An 18904-nucleotide genomic window follows, 5' to 3' on the forward strand; every position below is an offset into this window, starting at 1 on the left:
ACCAAAAACCATTAGAGTTCTGCGTGTGCTGCCCCCTCCTTTAAAAAAAAAAAAGTGATTCAGAGTATTATTTAAATAAGAAAAGAGAAAGATATACCCTAAAAAACTATAGCTCTGCAATGGTGTCTTTTCACTCAATGGAACATTTTCTCACAAACCATGTGACAAACAATTGTGCTCACTTACACTCCTCTTTATGAGAAGCTACTTAAAATGAATAACCTTAGACAAAGAAAGCACATGTGAAAAAATACATGATTCTATACTGGTAACCCTGATAATAAAACTTAACAGAATTAGTTCAAAAAATAACAGTTATCGCCACAGTAATATAGTATAAACACGTACTTTCTCACTGTTATTACCTGATTCTGTTTCTTATATTTTTAAAAGCAATGCCCTAGAAAGCAGAATATAGGAAAGGACACTGACATGGCAACTGGAACACTAAGATACTAAATTCCCATGTACCAGATTCTAATTTCAAGATCTACATAACAGGGTTTAGAAGACAGAGCTTAGGTTTTGTGCCCTGTCTTTAAGGAAATATAAAAGTAAGAGTTGATGAGCGATTTATTTAATATGAACTATAGAGCAACCAACTTCTATCCCATAAACAACATCTTTAGTTATTTTTCTATTTCCATAGTGTAGCCCAATGATAACAAGTATCTACAGAGACAAAAAGATCCTGAAATCTCTGGATCATTAAAAGAATGTTAAATGGTTTTCAAAATAGTTTTACTATTATCTGTTTCTTTGAAAACTTGTAATTCATAAATTATGTATACGTATGTATAAATGTGAGTATACACAGCAACCATGCTTCAGATAAACAGAAGACTCATCTCCTAATTAATGGATAAAGTATTCTTCGTTGTGGTATGGTAAGGTTCACATTTATCAATTGTGTATTATTTATGCAATTACTTTAAGAAGAGTGTCTTTTAAAAACACCTGCTATGTGGAATGGAAGAAGATGCTAGTCAAATTCACCAGAGAAAGCACAGAAATGTAGAGTGTGGGGTTAACCATTTCATGACCAATGCTGTTACCTATAATTAAATAGTTTGCATATTACGATTTAGCATGATCAGAACAAGAAATCAAGAGACATTTTTATAAGTTAAAATGGCAAGCAGCATGTGAATGTTAGCTCTTTAATCTATGTACTGAAGAACATGTGTTACTTTTTTAAAAAAAATCACAAACATGTTTTCTAGGACACCAGAAATACACTATGGGGAACTTTGAAACATCAAATTAGCATCTTCCAAGAAAATATATGTCTAAAAATATAGAAATTGAACAAGCTTCAAGGTAGAATGAAAGCTCCATCTGTGTCTCAGACTGGGCAATTAATGGAATCATGGGCCTTCTTGCCTGTTGTATTTCATCTGAGTGCTCTAATATTTAAAAAAAAAAAGACAATTAGAAAAAAATACAAGGTTGCATCTAAGAAAAACATTAGTGGGTAAGGAACAATAATGCTGTAGAGCTATGAAAATATGGTATAATATATTATTCACCTCATTAAGCTCATAGTAAAAGATGCAATACAAAGGGAATTATTTTATCTTTTCTGTAATGTACATTCCAAAACAAGAAAGTTTGCATAAAGTCTAAGTTCTCTCTAATGAACTTGAAATTATTAAAATGGCTCTCCTTTGTTAATCTACGCCTTGCTGTTTAAACTGTAGGCAAGGAGAAAGGCCTGTACAGTGTGTAAAATCACCATAGAAACAGGAATCTAGAGCTTAGTAAGATTTTCAGTATAAACAACCTCGTGACTAGTCTTTCACAGTCCAGCATGGGGCAACCTCACATTAGTTTCTTCTTGTTTGTGCCTGTTCTGAGTTGCTATGGTGTTTAGGGGTTTGCCCTTACATAAAAGATGGTGCAGTGTGAGTTCTGACAGGACTCTTAGCATGGTAACACACATTTTTAAGGCAGATGATACTCTCTCTGACAGCTTCTTCCAATTCTCTGGCCTGGGAGTTGAGGTTAGGCTATCATACTCTGAAGAGCAACACTTTGTGAAAAAATGAGTAGAAAATGTTGTTTTACAAGGACTCAACTTCCACTTTGGCTATAGGGTTCTCACTTCTTGTAGGATCACAGGCTTAGGAGGGAGTCTACTTTCCACAGAGGTGCGGAATATTTAGCATCTCCTATGGCTAAGCAGTAAAGTGCTAGGCCAAATTCTGGAAGAGAACCTGGGAGATGGCACCAAAAAGATTTCTTGTCTTCAGTACCTTCTTTGATACACAAGATTTATTTCTATAGCATAAAAGCTTATCATCAGAGGCAATGAGGTCTTCGGGAAATGTCGTGTCAGAGTGAACAATATAAATAGGGTAATGGAAACATGAACCACAATAACATGGTCTGGTCCATAGGAGAAAATGGGTGTTGACTGGTATTTTAAGAATATTACAGATACTTGGAGTTTATTGATTAAATATAAACTACTATATACATAAGATATCCTTTAAAATTGGTTTTTAATGGAAGTAAAGACATACAAGAAAAGGTAGAAGACCACATTTCTTGAAACTATTTCTAGTGTGGTTCTCTTAAGTATTTCTAGGTTCTTGGGTCCTGTGAAAATTTATATTATCTTTTAAATATTAGTAAGACAATGGCTCTAAAAATTTTACTTATCTAGAAAATGATGTGGGAAAAGCCTTAGAAAACAGAAACCACTAATGAATTGTCTTTTAGTTCACTTTAAAATTTGCTCTAGACATCAACTAGTCTGCCTTGAAATTCATTGTAAAAACTTGTCTGCCTGGATTCAATTTTGTAGTTTAAGCAAACTTTGTGTTTGCATAAACTAGTATCATAGTGCTTTATTCAATTTCTACAATGACAAAGTTAAAAAGTATTTTAGTTTTGTACATCACCAGAGAACTATGCTGTTCATAAATATTTTTAAATTCCTAAATTTCATTCAAGAATACAAAACCATAAAAATAAGCTTTAGAAAACATAAACTGAATAGAAATTTCCATAAATGGTCTTATTAAAATGAGCGTTTACTAAGTATTCTTAGTCTGGATGCTAAATAAATACAGGTGTCATACCTACCATAAAAAATTTATACTTCATACCTGTAAAAGGAAAACTAGAAAAAAACAAGGATTTAAGAAATATAAATATGAAATAAAATGCACTAGACATGTAAATTGTCCAAGACCTAGTTTAACAGGTAGGTGCTCATAAACGGCTAATACAAATTAAATGCTTCCTATAGAGAAAGCTGAAAAAGGAATAAATAAAGGGTTCATGGCATGTATTAAGAAAAAGTCATTAGCCTATAGAAAATGCAACTAAATGCTCAAAAATCACTCTAACATATTTTTCAAAGACATATTTTATTCCTTTTGGGAAAAAATTTTTTACCAAATAGAGAAATGGGAATATTTGCCTGTGGGAGACACAAGATAGATTCCTTCTGCTAAAAAAACAAGAACATGGAAGCACAGTGTGGAATGATGGACAATGGAGGGTGGGTAGTTGAGAAGAGGGCATGAGGGGAGTTTGCTTGGTAGGTACAATGTGCGTTGCTCCTGTAGTGATGGATGCAGTGAAGACCCTGACTTTACCACAATGTAATATATCAATGTAGCAAAACTGCTCTTGTACCCCACAAACATATACAAATAAAAAAATCAATTAAAAAACAAAAATTAAAAAAAAAACTTCTTTCAACCCATACAAGCCTATAAAGGATGCTATTCACTATTGAAATAAATAAATGATTCTTCTGAAACAAAGTTTTTCTATATTTTTCTAATTATCTTCTTTGGTAAAATATATCCAGATAAAGCTAAATGTAGACTACCTTTGGCATAAGAATGAAATGTGGAGTTAGAGGTGGCAGCAATAGTTGTGAAGTGAGGAATTAAGGCCCTGTGTTTTGAGGAGGTAGTAATAGAAAAATAAGTTTTCTATTTTACTTTATTTTATTTTTATTTTAATTTTACTTTAGATTGTTAGAACATTTTTTCATATATCATTAAAAGTATGAGAAAATTTAAATATTTATTTCACATGTTTATATCAAATGTAAAATATTAAAGGCTAAAACTGGATATTTGATTTTCATACAAAGTACTAACTTACTATATTTAAGCTTTTGGGCATGTGTTCCCATGTCATGCATAAGTGGCTTAAGAACATTCAGACACATGTTTGTTAAGGCAAAATGCTAATATTCTTATTTGGTGGTGACCCAGGCACAAACATAGTGATAAATTCACAGTTCTAAACTAGAAAGGCTGATCTGCAGCAAAATACAGGTAACTTTGCTTAATAAAAATTCATTTAACAAAATCCCAAATATGTGGCAAATACAAATTAAATAATATCCACTGGCTGGGAAACTCATGTATCCATTTCACAGTTGGTTTCTTTCTAAAATTTATGTCAAGGCTAACCTTCAGAGTGTGGTCAACATTTTGCTGGCTTAATCACATGCCATTCTGATGTACCATTTTTACCCCATATTTCAAAACCTTTGTTTAAAGCATTTGTATTTAAGTTTTTTAGAATTAAACTTTTCAAACATACATAAAAGTAGAAAGAAAAGTATAATAAACCATCCCCTAGGCTTAATAATTATCAACATTATACACATTTTTTATGCTCCACTTATCTTTTTCCTTTTAGAATTTTAAAACAAATCCCTCACATCAGATCATTTCAACGCTGAATACTTCCATCTGTATCTCTATAAAATAAAAACTTTGCAAAAACCATAATTATTGCATAATGCCATATAATGAGTTCATATTCAAATTTTCCTGATGTCTCAGAAATGTCTTTCTTCAGTTGGCTAGTACTAGACAGGCTGAAATAAGGTTCACTCGTTGCGTTTGAGTGCAATTGTCACTTAAGTCCCTCCATCTAAAAAGGGGCTCCCAATCCCTCATTTTTGTGTTCTTGACTCACTGAGGGAACCACAGCAATAAACTTGTAGGCTGTTCTACATTCTGAATTTGTTTGATGGTTTTCTCATGGTGTCATTTACATATTCCCCTAAATTGAATATTTCTTGTAAACAGAAGGTTATAGCTAAAAGGTTTCAGGTCAAATCTTTGTGATTAGAATACTTTACAGATGGTGCTGTGTACTTCACACCGTATCACATCATAACTTCAGGCTTGCTAAGATCAATCAGCCCACTCAGGTAGTGGCAGCCTGATCCTTCTGTTGTCAGATTTACCATTAACTTTGCTCCTAATGCAATGGTTCTGAATCTTGGTTGCATACTGCAATCACTTGGGTTGAGGGTTGGGTGGAATTTGGTAACTACTGCTGCCCAAATCGTACACCCACAGATTCTAATTCAATCAGGTTAAGCTACAGCCTGAATATTGGGATTTTTAAAAACTCCTAAAGTGAGGGATGAGAACCTAGAGGTTTTAGAATCAAATGACCATCTTCGCTTGACTTAATATCATTAGGGCTTACAAATTAGTGATTTTTCTAATTTTATCATTCTTTCTGTATTTATCAGCATGAATTCTTTTGGAATGTTTTAGACAATAGCTAGAGTTATTTGGTTATCCTGAAATACAGGCAGGACAGGACAGGCAGGATAAATTTTTAATTTTTCTCTTTAATGATTAGTTTTTAGAGTAAGGCAGTGATTCTTAAGCTTTGCACATTGGAATTACCTGGGGACTACTTAAAGCCTACTGATGCCTGGTTCTCACCCAGATTTTTTAATTTAATTGTGTGGGGTGAGGCCTGGGCATCAAGATTTTAAAAGAATCTGAAGTATGGCCAAGTTTGGGAACTTGTGCAGTGAGATGTTGGTACCCTAATAACCTCCAATGGTGGCTAAAAAAAGGAGTTTGTTTTTTGCTTGATTTGGTAATGGTTGTTGCATTTTTCTTGATGGAAAATATATCTGATCATTTTGAGCCAGAAATCAAGACAGAAGAAAGGAAAACTGATAGGAATTATTATGACAGTTTTACTGAATGCCAAGATTAGGTTGATTCTCCAGCCTCCATAAAGAGCTAGTCAAATAATGTGATGGTCAGGGGTATGCTAAAATTTCCATGGAATGTTATGATTTAGTACATAATAATGATTTTTAAAAATTATGTTACTCTGTTCAATCTGCCCAAGAACTTTATGATAGACAGAAATCTGAAACAAATGTTTATTTTAAAACCCTAATAACTTATTAAAATTTTAAATATTCATAAAGATTTACATTCCTGTACTCTGGTAACTTAGTAAGTGTAGATAGAAATAACAGTTTATATCAGTAGAAGTATAAATTTTTAAGCTTTTCTGGTGGGCAGATTGACAACATTTACCAAAATAAAAGCATATACATACCTTTGTCCAGGAAGTTACAGTTATACAAATCTTATCAACAGAGACACTCAGATGTGCAGAAAAAAACTTTACCATTGTTTGTCAAAGTAAAAAGCTAGAAAAAACAAAATGTCCACTAATAAGGGACTTGTTGTATAAATTTTCTAAAGAATGGAGACTACTCAGCCATTAAAAAGGAGGAAGGAGATCTTTGTATATTGATGTAGAAACACACGCATTGTTTTATAGTGTTTTTAAGGAAAAAACTTAAGTCACAGAACAATGTATAGTGAGAGTATCCTCATCTGTGTTAGAACAAACCAAACCCAACCCAAATGTGTGTGGATATTTTATATATATACATACACAGAGTTTGTAAACTAAAAATAAAATCCTAAGGCTCCCCAACCCCTACCCCAACTGAATGCTTGGCCAAGGGAACCCCAGAAAAATCTTAAAACTGAGTTCCTGGCCATGAAAGAGAGGTCAGACACGCCTTCTTAAACCCCCTCCCTTTTGGAGTTTAGACACTACAACTGATCAGCATTAACATTAAAATAGAGATCATAAGGCTGATGAAACAGACTTTTTGTGGCAATAAGATCCTAAATTACAAATAGGACCTAAGGCCATGGAAAGCAAAGGTTAAGTAGGCCACCACTTTGCTTAACAAATCACTTTGGGTCCATTGTGGCTTGTTCTAAGATTAGGAGACTTCCTTACCTTAACTAAAACATTCCTTTCTACTGATTCCCAGGTTTTAGACAAAGCTTTGTTTCTTTAACCAATTACAAATCAACGAATCTCTGAACTTATCTATAACCTGCAAGCCCCCCACTTGGAGGAGTCCCACCTTTTCAGGCCAAATCAATGTATACTTTCCATGTATTTGTTGATTTATGATTTTACCTGCAATTCCTGTCTCCTTAAAATATATAAAAACCAAATGTAACTCAATTACCTCAGGACCACTTACTAGAGGCTTCTTGGGTTTGTGGATCCCTGGGCCATAGTCACTCATATTAATTCAGAATAAATCTCTTTAAATTATTTTACAGAGTTTGGTTTTATTTCTCCATTAACAAGTTAATAAGTTTGGTGTGTTTTACTTGCGATTTTCTTCAATACACTGTGTGTGTGTGTGTGTGTGTGTGTGTGTGTGTATGCATACGTGTGGTGGTCATGGTATGGGAATGAAGGAGACTTTTACCTTTTACTCCAAATTCTTCTAGACATTTAATTTTTTAAAAACAAGATGCATTATTCTTTATATTCATAATAAAACATTAGCAAGTTAAGAAGAGCTTTCATAGTGGCGATCAGGAAGCTACAGCTATGTAGTTATGGTAGGAAGACCGTCATGACTATGTGGCTAAAACAGCCCTAGAAAAGTAAAGGAGGAAAAACTTGGATTCTAAGGCTGGTTTTAAAAGAAATTTTTATCTTCATGGTATTTAGAAGATAAACAGGAAGAAATCTGTGATAAAGTTTTGTCATTTGTACAGATTATAGCTATAATAAATGATAACAGCCAGAATCCTCAATAAAATAATCCTTTATACATGATTGCTAATCTAATATTCTATTTATGAACATGTACAATATAACATTCACTTCCTACTGCATCTCCTTTATAAATCCAGTGCATTTCCACTGACGCACAAAGCGTTCCCATTTAAGTTCACATCTTATCTCATGATGTGCTGATGATTTTTTGTGTTGTAAATTACTTGCTCCAGATGAAGGAAAAAAGAAAGATAAATTGACGTAGGGCCAGTTTCTCATTTATCTTTTATCTTCAGTGGTTATGATTTTTTTTTAAGCTCACCCTGATGGAAGAAACTGGAAACTACACACTTTAGAAACCAAATTTAAATATATAAACAAAATGCAGACCCTCGCCCCTATAGTCTTAAATTTAGTAGTATATTTTAATTACTATTGTCAGTGTATTCCACAGAGTAATGATTTAAACAAACAGTGTGTTAAACTCATGGCACTTCAATACATACTACACAATAAATGAATGTAGCACTGTGAAGTTAAATAATCAGTTTAACATATCTATTTTATTGTAATCTTTTCCTTCCCCTCCATATCTGTTTTAAAACATTAGAACTCCAAGCTGCATGGAATTGTTTCTTCTCTCCTATCTATCCAATCTATTAACCCCTTAATGCCTTCTAGGTCAACCAGAAGTTTCCCCCTCTTTCACGCTCCAGTGTCCTTTGTTAACTCATCGTTTTGGTAGAAACTCCAGTCTTTTTTGGCCTCTTTAGTTTCTTACCTATGAGTGGTACCAATTCCCTATCACCTACATAACATTCATCAGTTTCTTGAACACTTTTCCCATTCTAGGAACCATGTTAGTGGTGGGAACAGAGCAGCACATTCCAGCTCTGTAGATGGGATTTCCAGGTCTAACCGCTGGGCCGAGGTTGGGCAGAGGGAGGACAGGTTCTGATGCTGGCTCCCCTCCCCTGCTTTTATACAGAACTACTCAAGCTAGCAAATGCCTGGACTCCCACCCCCCCAATAGAAAAACTGTGAAATTGTGACTTGGAGCAAAATCCACTTCACAGGATGTGGCTGGAGGATCTAAGTTTTAATAACAACCAATGATCACTTTGACAAAAGGACTAAATCTGTGGCTTCGAACATATAGCTTCTTTCTGATGGGCAGCATACACTGTGAACAGCTATTTTTATGATTTAATTGGTGTTTTTCTTAAGAGAGGTAAACCCAAAGGACTTTTTAAGAAAGATATTCTCTATAGTATTTTCCCTCATGAAGAAGTATGATTATATGTACATATATGTGCATTCTCACATTCCTCAGTCCTTTACCTCTTATTCTAGTATACATTTTCTGTGATTTTGATGTTTATTTTCTATTTTATATGTTCTTAAAAGCTGCCTCAAATTTTGATGGAATAGAAGAGATTGTATCAGTATGTAACATGTTCAGATATGAAAAAGTGAACAATGGGAAAAATGACACACTAATAAAACTGAAACAGAAGAGAGCACTGACACAAGGTTCCCTCTGAGCTGTCTGAGCAGAATACACAGGTCGTACGAAACCGAAGAAAAGACAAAGCGGAAACACAGAATAAACTTTCTTCCTCGGTAAAGATGAAAATATGTGCATTTATGTTTTTAGAAAGCAAATAGGTAACACTGGTAAGCTAGAAAATGCTGAACAATGAAGAGAAAGGGCAAAAGGCAAGATAATGATGAAGCATAAATGTTTCAAAACAACTTTATTGCTTCTAGGGAAGTTATAAAGACCCGAGAAAAATGGTAGAATGGGCAGTTTTTTCTCACTCTATGGGAAGTATCCCTTTCAGCTCCCACACTTAAAACCTCTGCCTTTTTATTCTCAAACAGCCGACCATCCTTAGTACAGATTAAAAACCAAGGAACCAACCAACAAAAAACAAGCAAACTGGAGTCTCCTGAATTGAATTACAAAGAAATGGAAATCTTCTCTGCCCAGGGCATCCAAAGCTCTTATTTAGAAATTGAAGGCTGCAGAAATTTAGCTATTTAAAAACAAACTTCAGCAGCTGGTTTCAGTTTTCAGCATTTCAACAGAATGTAACATTCTGAGAACACCTGAGTAGGCAGGATCTCACCCAGGCAGTGATCAAACCACTGCTTCACTAACAATTCACCTTATTGCTAAACAGCTTTTAAAGAGCTAAGCTTTTCAAGTCAATTTGTAAAACTTAAAAAAAGTAGAGAAATTGTCTGCAAGAAAACGTTCAAAACATGAGGAATAACAGACCTTCAATCCTAAATCCTTTTGTGCCATCCTTTCTTATATAGGAAACCAAGAAAATGAATAAAGATGTTGCTTTTGTCAAAACCTAGCCAAAGACAAAGACCTTTTCAGTATTTTTCAGGTTTAAGCCACTCTATTTAAATCTACTCATTCTGAGTAGCACAGCCTAATTCTAAAACCAAGATGATTTTCATTCATACTACATTCAGTATCTCTGTATGCAAAGCAGTAAGTAAAAAACAATAGATAAACATCACAATAACAGTGGCAAAACTGTCATTTTATCCCATTTATTAACTTACACTCAAAGTTTTAAAGGGCATCTATATTTACTAGAAAAAGAAAAAAAATCAGACTTTACTCTTTGATTCATAAAATAAATGTTCAATTTTCTAACCTTATAACTATAGCTTATTGTCATGGTTACAATTTAAATGTCATAAATATGACCGAAAAGTAGGCAAATTTAAGAAAAAAACACAACATTAATAGAGTTAGAAAATAGAGAGAATACCAATCGTGACTGCTGTGTTTGGAAGTTAATGCCCTCCTCTCTTTCCCCTCAGGAAAGAAGGGTAAGTAAATTTAAGTCCTAGGCTTGAATATGAGTTTTGGGCAAGAGTGTGCTCTGAGAAAAATAAGAGTCTATGCAGTTATTAGGCAGGAATTACGGCTGCAGCTGTGGTGAAGACAGATGAACGCTCAAGTATTTGGGGAGCTATTTGAATAACATTTAATTATGTATTTAATTTAAAACATATTTAATGCTTGTGCATTATGTACATTTTATATATTTACATATGTTTAACACATCAGTAAGGTGACTGCCCAGAGTACCAGAGTGATGAAAAGTAAAAAGAAAAGGGATTTGAAAAATTTAATTTAAAGAAAAATACTAAGTACCTAATAGTATATTTGTTACTTGGCTACAAAAAAACCCCTGAAGATGGTGGTCAAACAATTTCAGCTTTGTAAGTACATGGAAGGGGGAGTAGAAAGGAAGCCAAGGCCCCAGATATTTCATCTCCTATCATGTGTCTTCATAATCTGAGCTCATTCTCTCTACCCTGTAAATCAACACACAGTTACACACAGTTGTCTGCCAGACTTTTGACAGTCAAAAGTCCACAACTGCCCTCTCCAGCTCAAGTCAGCCGGTGCACAACTGGTATGGGTTAGGAGGAGAAGTGCACGGAGAAGTCAGGATGTTTCTCTGGCTCTACTTTACACGGCATTTCTGACAGGGGCTGTATCTCCCTCCTGGCCTCAGCTAATGCTGGAAAACTCCCCCTGCTCCCCTCACTCACAATGCCCCAGCTCCAGGACTGACAAAACCACCTGCCTTTACAGTCCTAGGGATGGTAGCAGCTTCTTGGCATCATTAATGGTGCTTCATCATCCTATTTACTCAATGAAATATTCCAACCCATACATTCATAACTACAAATTTTCTGTATCAAATTCCTGGCATGGGTTCTGTTTTCTCGACTGAACCCTGACTGATAAATATAGTTACTATCCTTGGGTTACACAAAGAACTCTTACCTATCAAACACTAACCCTACAATAGAAAAGAAAATGGCAATTTATAGGGTATTTTTATATTCCCCAGTTAATTAGAAATACAAATGATGACACTAATCAGAGGCTCTATCTCATATGTTAATAATACCTGGAAAGAAGGAAAATTAATATAATCTTTTAGGAAAGCAACTTGGTTACATATAGCAAAAGTATTAAAAATGTTCATGTACTGTAAATAATTTTCTTCCTAAAAATCTAGCCTAAGGTAAATCAAAAGGTGCTGATATAATTTTATATACTGGGAAGTTTATCACACTGTTATTTATTAGTATAATAGTGAAAAATTAGAAACAAGCTGAATGTCCAACAATAGAGAATGGGTAAATATTGTAGACACTTGTAATTTTCCCTTACGGTATTCTACCCCAACGGTAAGCGTATATACTTCCACATGTAACTACAGTTCACCTCCATGAAACCTGAAGGTCTTAAGAGGCCAAGGATGTTTGCTTTAAACATTGACAATTATGTGCTAGACAAATGTTTAAGGCTCTTAGGAAATATTTCTGGAATAAATTAATTATGCAGTATGAAAGATGAACTTAAAGAATTTTATATTAAGTGGCATATGTTTATGATAAAGTATAACATAAAAAAATTGGCAAACCAATATAATTGCCTATACAGTATGTTCCCAATTTTGTTTAAAAGGAAAAAAAATGTGTAACACACATAAATGCATAGAAAGACTAAGTGATGAGAATGATTATAAGTAATTTTAATTTCTTTTTATACTTTGCTATATTTTCCAAATATATTCTGATGGGTATATATTACATTTAGAATCAGAAGGAAAATTATTTTTAAAAAGTTAAAAGCCAATATGAAGGCAGCTGGTAAAGTTAAAATACAACAAGAACTAAAACTAAAAAGTTAACCAAAGGAAAAAAGGTGTATTAGGCATCAGGGAAATGTAAATCAAAACTACAATGAGATACTTCTTAACATCTACTAAAACGGCTATAATTAAAAAGACAATAACAAGTGTTGGAGAGCATGTGGAGAAATCAGAACACTTATTTTTTACTAGTGGAAATGTAAAATGGTACAGCCACTCTGTAAACTAATCTAGTAGTTGCTTAAATGGTTAAACACAGAGTTAGGGATGACCTAGCCATTCCACTATTAGATATACACTTAAGAGACATGAAAACATACATCAAAAACTTGCACATGCGCGTTCCTAGAAGCATTATTCATAACACCCAAAAGTAGAAACAACCTAAGTGTCCACTAACTGATGAATGGATAAATGTGTTACACAATGAAATATTATTCAAATGTAAAAAGGAATTAGCTACTGATGTGTATTGCAACAGAGATAAATCTTGGAAACATCATGCTAAGTAAAAGAAGCCAGTCACTAAGGACCACATATCATATGAATCTACTTACTGAAAAGTCTAGAATAAGCAAATCCATAAAGAAAGATAGATTAGTGGTTGCCTAAGACTGCTAGGTTTGGGGAAAGGTGAGTGCTAATTGGTATGCAGTTTCTTTCGGGGGTGATGAAAATGTTCTAAAATTGATTGCGCTGATAGATGCATAACTCTAAATATACTAAAAAACATTGAAGTGGACTCTTTAAATGGGTAAACTGTATTAAATATAAAGAAAGAAAAAGCTATAAGGGCAACAAAAAAATTAAGTTCACATGCATGTGTGCCAAATTTGCAATACAGAAAGAAAGACTTGCAACAGTGTAGTAAATGTCCTACTAGGCTGTAAAGGTTTTAAGTGCACTGTGAGTCAAGTTAAGAATCCAAAAAAGTTCTTGTGATTTTAAAAAACTTATAAATTCTTTGTGTATATTTTTTCCAAAATATATATTTTTGTTACTGAATGAAAACATTCATCTCATTTACTCATTAAATATATTTTCAATACCTGCTAAAAGCTGGACACTTTCTAGGCACTGAGGCAGAGAGAAAAAAGATACTTTCCAAGGGCTCAGAATTTAGTTGTGAAGCTAATACACACATACAAATATTCCCGTGACAGTGTAAAGCAGCATTTATTATTCACTCATGTATGCACGTATTCATTCACTCAGGTGGTGAATTACCTACAGTCTACCAACCACAAGGTCATACTTTGGCAAACAGAGAAGGCACAGCTCCTGGTCTCAGCAATGACTTTGAATGCTGTGAAAAAGTAGAGGAAAGAACACTGCATCTCAACTGACTCTCCTTGTTAGCCCTGGTCAGATTTCAGATCACTCTCTCATTAACTCCCCCAAATAAAAAGCCACAGCTTTCTCATGGCATATGCTGCTCTCCTGGGTTTCAGCCTTGCTCTAATGTAGTTGTCCTTCATCCACAGCACGTTAGCCCACATGTCTGAATCACATAATAAAGTATTAGTGTGCATGGATCTATCGGTTTAACAGAAGTGTTTTTCTTCACATTCGATTAAGGGCTTTCTTTAGTAATCACACTTCTAAAGCTTATTGCTGTCATCACTTGCTGTCTTTCATTCCAACTCCAATACATCTAACGTTGTAGTCCAGAGCACCACTCCAACATTGGCTCTCCATTTTGATTCTCCTAATTCTTTTAATGGTACTACCTTCTTCCCTGACTCAAAACCTCACAGTTATCTTTGTCTACACCTCCCACACAAAAGTCAGTCTCTAAATCCTTAGGAATTACTTAGTTAGATGATCTCACACGCCAAATTCTGCAATCATCTTTCAACTGCTCTCTCCTGCCACTAACTCTTCCTCCCACCATAGCTCTGCGGTTTCTCCTGAGGAAAGTTTAAATTATGTGGTTTTTTGCTTAAAGGATTTTCAGAGCCTCCCCGTGAACAGTGAGAGAGTTCAAAGTCCCTGGTACTTATAAATCTATAATTTGACCCAATCCAGTGCATTAGCCTTTGCACATTTTACCATCTACCAAACCAGTTTTAAATGTTCCCCAGTGACATTTCTGTTGCCCTTCTCCTGTCCAATGACAATGCCCTGTTCAACAGCCTGGCCACCCTTCAGGCCTGAGGCTCCAGGCCCATCTTCTCTGCAGAGCTATATCAGAAGTGCGTTGTCCATTTACAACGTTTCCCACATAATGCTTACTTGGTAGTTAACCACATATTATTTCATAGTATGTCTTTCCTGGTATTAAACTGCTGTTTATAAGTCTTATTGTTAGGTAGCTGTGCACATATCTCTGTCTAATCAACAGTTTGAGTAAATACTGCATTTCTTGGAAATAGCTACTTTGTAAAATAGCAGAGTGCCCTGTATGCACTATAAACACCACCAGAATCCTGGTCCCAGATTCAGGTAAACTCAGATACTGGGCATTTGGTGATCTAAGTCTTCTTCATTCAAGTCTTATTTGAAAAGTGCCAAAGTATTTAGATATCAAGGCCTATTCTAGCATTATAACATTGTTGGCATTATCCTTTACAATGTACGCTCCATGGGGCAAGGGAGACAGGGGACATATGTGCTGTGCCCGTCACTGTCTGCCCAGCAATGTGTGCAGTGCCAGGCACATGTGTGGGGGCTCAGTAAAGATTTATGGAATAGAGACTGAGTATGAAGACACCAAATATTTGTGAAAGTGGCAGACACTCTCCTTAATTCATCTTTCATATGTGGTGAATTTAGGACAAAGAGAAAAGAAAGACAAAGAGATTACTTTTTTTATATAATAAAAAATCATACCTGTTGATCTCCAAGGAAATGACTTCTCAGTTGAGCTAGACAAAAAGAAGGAAAAAAAATGGAACATTTATTTCTTTTGTCATAAAATTTAACTGTGGACCTGTTTTGCATATAAACATTTAATTTCTATGTTAAATTATATAAAACATAAAAACCTCAAATAAAATTTAAAATTACCTTTTTGACTAAGTTTTTAGACAATATTTAACTTTCCACATAAATTTGGGACAAAACTGTATTTCTACTTGGAAATTAAGGCAAATTTTGAAGTGACATAAAATTCTTCTTGAATAAGACAAATAAAACAGCACAACTAAGTATGAGATTCATGGTATTCATATGACGTAATATACTATTTTTTTGTGATAATATGAAAACTATATATACAACATACACATTAAAAAGAACCAAGAAAGCTGTTAAAATTATTTATTTTACTTATTTTTAAAAGAAGGCATTAGATACTACAACATTAATGAGGTCAGTTTTGAACTGAATGTTGCTTTACAAAATTTACATCACAGACTTTTACATCAAGAATATAAGGCCTTACAAGCCAGGATAAAATTTTAGCTATATAACCAAAGAAATGAAAGATCTCTATAATGAAAACTATAAAACATTGATGAAAGAAGTTGAAGAGGACACAAAAAATGGGAAGATATTCCATGGCCATGGATTGGAATAATCAATATTGTTAAAATGTCCATACTACCCAAAGCAATCTACAGATTCAATGCAACCCTCATCAAAATATCAATGACATTCTTCACGAAATAGAAAACATAACCCTAAAATTCATACGGAACCATAAAAGACCCAAAATAGCCAAAGCCATCCTAAACAAAAAGAACAAAACTGGAAGAATCACATTATCTGCCTTCAAACTATACTACAGAGCTGTAGTAAACCAAAACAGCATGGGAATGGCATAAAAGCAGACACATAGACCAATGGAGCAGAATAGAGGACCCAGAAATAAATCCACGCATCTATAGTGAACTTATCTTTAACAAAAGTGCCAAGAACATGCAGTGGGGAAAGGACATTCTCTTCAATAAATGTGCTGGGGAAACTGGATATCCGTATGCAGAAGAATGAAATTAGACTCTTATCTCTTACCATATATAAGAATCATATAAAAATGGATTAAAGACTGAAATCTAAGACCTGAAACTATGAAACTACTAAAAGAAAACATTGGGGAAATACTTTAGGACATTGGTCTTGGCAAAGACTTCTTCAGTAATACCCCTAAAGCACAGGCAACCAAGGCAAAACTGGACAAATGGGATCACCTCAAGCTAAAAAGCTTCTGCACAGCAAAGGGAATAATCAACAAAAGAAAGAGACAACCCACAGAATGGGAGAAAATATTTGCAAGCTACCTGTCTGATAAGGCATTAATACCTACACTAGGCCGGGCATGGTGGCTCATGCCTGTGATCCTAGCAACTCTGGGAGGCCAAGGCAGGAGGATTGCTTGAGTTCAGGAGCTCAAGACCAGTTGGAGCAAAAGCGAGAACTCCGTCTCTACTAAAAATAGAAAAACTAACTGGGCATTGTGGTGTGGACTTGTAGTCCCAGCAACTAGGGAGGCTGAGGCAGGAGGATTGCTTGAGCCCAGGAGTTTGAAGTTGTAGTAAGCTATGAGGACACCACTGCACTCTATCTGGGGTGACAGAGTGAGACTCTGTCTCAAAAAAAAAAAAAAAAAAGAAAGAAAGAAAGAAAGAAAAAAACCCTAGACTATATAAGGAGCCCCAAGAACTTGATAGGAAAAAACCAAATAATCCGATTAAAAAAATGGGCAAAGATCTGAATAGACATTTCTCAAAAGAAGACATACAAAAGGCCAACAGGTATATAAAAATGCTCAACATCATTAGTCGCCAGAGAAATGCAAATCAAAACTAGAGTGAGGTACCATCTTACCCCAGTTAAAAAAGCTTTTATCAAAATGACAGGCAATAATGAATGCTAGAGAGGATGTGGAGAAAGGAGAACCTTCGTACATTGTTGGTGGGAATGTAAATTAGTGCAACCACTATGGAAAATGGTATGGAGGTTCCCAAAAAAACTAAAAATAGAGCTACTGTGTGACCCATTGCGGGGTATATATCCAAAGGGTGGGAATTCAGTGTATTGAAAAGATAATTGCATTCCCATGTTTACTGCAGCACTATTCACAACAGTCAAGACATGGAATCAACCTAAGTGTTCATGAATGGATGAATGGATAAAGATATTGTGGTACATATACACAATGGAATATTATGTAGCCACAAAAAGAATGAAATCCTGCCATTTGCAACAACCTGGATGGAACTGGAGAACATTATGTTAAGTGAAATAAGCCAAGTACAGAAAGACAAATCTTGCATGTCTCCAATGTGGGAGCTAAATATTAAAAATAATTGATCTCATGGAGACAGAAAGTAGAATGATGGTTACCAGAGGCTGGGAAGGGTAGCAGCAAGGTTTGGGCGTGCGGGTTGAATAAAGTAGGGATAGTTAATGGGCACAAAAATATAGTTGGTTAGATAGAATGAAAAATATTTTAAAAAAATTTAGCTATATTAATTTCCTTGGTTTATACAGTATCTATCAAAATATTTGTGCATAAAAACATATCTGTGCCTGCCTGCTCACCAATAAATACAGGAAATAATGAAGTTAAAGAGACAGTGTGGTAGATTACAGGAACAACAGGATGGATTATTAAGCATTTATTAAATGATAAATTAAGTCCTTTATTATTTCCTTTTGTTATTTACAACAATCTTATGAACAGGTACCTCATTACCTTCATCTCACAGATAAATAAACATATGCTGGTAACTAGAAGAGCTGGGATCAAACTCAGGATAAACGGATTTCAAAGTTAGTGCTCCCAAACACTTGCTACATGAGTTCATGATCCCATTTTTGCATTAAACGCACACATATACACATACACTAAGACTAGAAAGAAGTGTACAAAAATAAAAACCAATGTGCTAGCAGTTATTTCTGTGAGTACAACTATGAGGATTTTTTTCTTTGTAAACATTTGTAGTATTTTTTTTTTCAATCAGAAAAAGCACATATTCAAGTGTTTTTGGAGTGCTTATTAAATTTACAGGAAAAGGTGTGTGACTCTGGGCTTGAGGAAATCCTCTGCAAAATAAAGGACTTGGAACAGCTGAAGGGAACAATCCTTTCAGTGCTGTAGTTCTAAGGTTTTAAGTTGTTAACCCCTAGTCATTAAGTGGTTAATGAAGCTCTTGCTGGTTGAAAATCCTAGATTCAGTAAGAACTCCCTGAACTTCACTTTTGTGTGAGATCTGCCTTTTCTTCATCACAGGCACAGCAGTTCACATTCCAGGACCCCGAACTAACTGCAAGCAGGAGGGACATGTTCCCAATGAGTGGAGTCAATCAGTTCATGCTAATCTTCTACAGAGCTCCCGTTACGTTCCTTTATCTGATGTACTCTTAACTGATTTCAAAAGGGACTGATGGGAAAAAAGTGAAAATTTAGT

At 34.7% G+C, this 18904-nt stretch overlaps 1 protein-coding gene across 13 annotated transcripts in view; it reads right to left on the reverse strand.

The window, feature by feature from the left end:
* PKP4 (plakophilin 4) overlaps window positions 1-18904 on the reverse strand; it is a 219944-nt gene that overhangs the window by 60265 nt on the left and 140775 nt on the right. For all 13 annotated transcript variants that reach the window (XM_045559812.1, XM_045559811.1, XM_045559815.1 and 10 more), the window contains one exon: window positions 15381-15415. In XM_045559812.1, the coding sequence (XP_045415768.1) occupies window positions 15381-15415 (35 nt within the window). The remainder of the gene's footprint in view (window positions 1-15380; window positions 15416-18904) is intronic.

Source organism: Lemur catta, chromosome 8, assembly GCF_020740605.2.
Source record: "Lemur catta isolate mLemCat1 chromosome 8, mLemCat1.pri, whole genome shotgun sequence".
NCBI classification, from domain to species: domain Eukaryota; kingdom Metazoa; phylum Chordata; class Mammalia; order Primates; family Lemuridae; genus Lemur; species Lemur catta.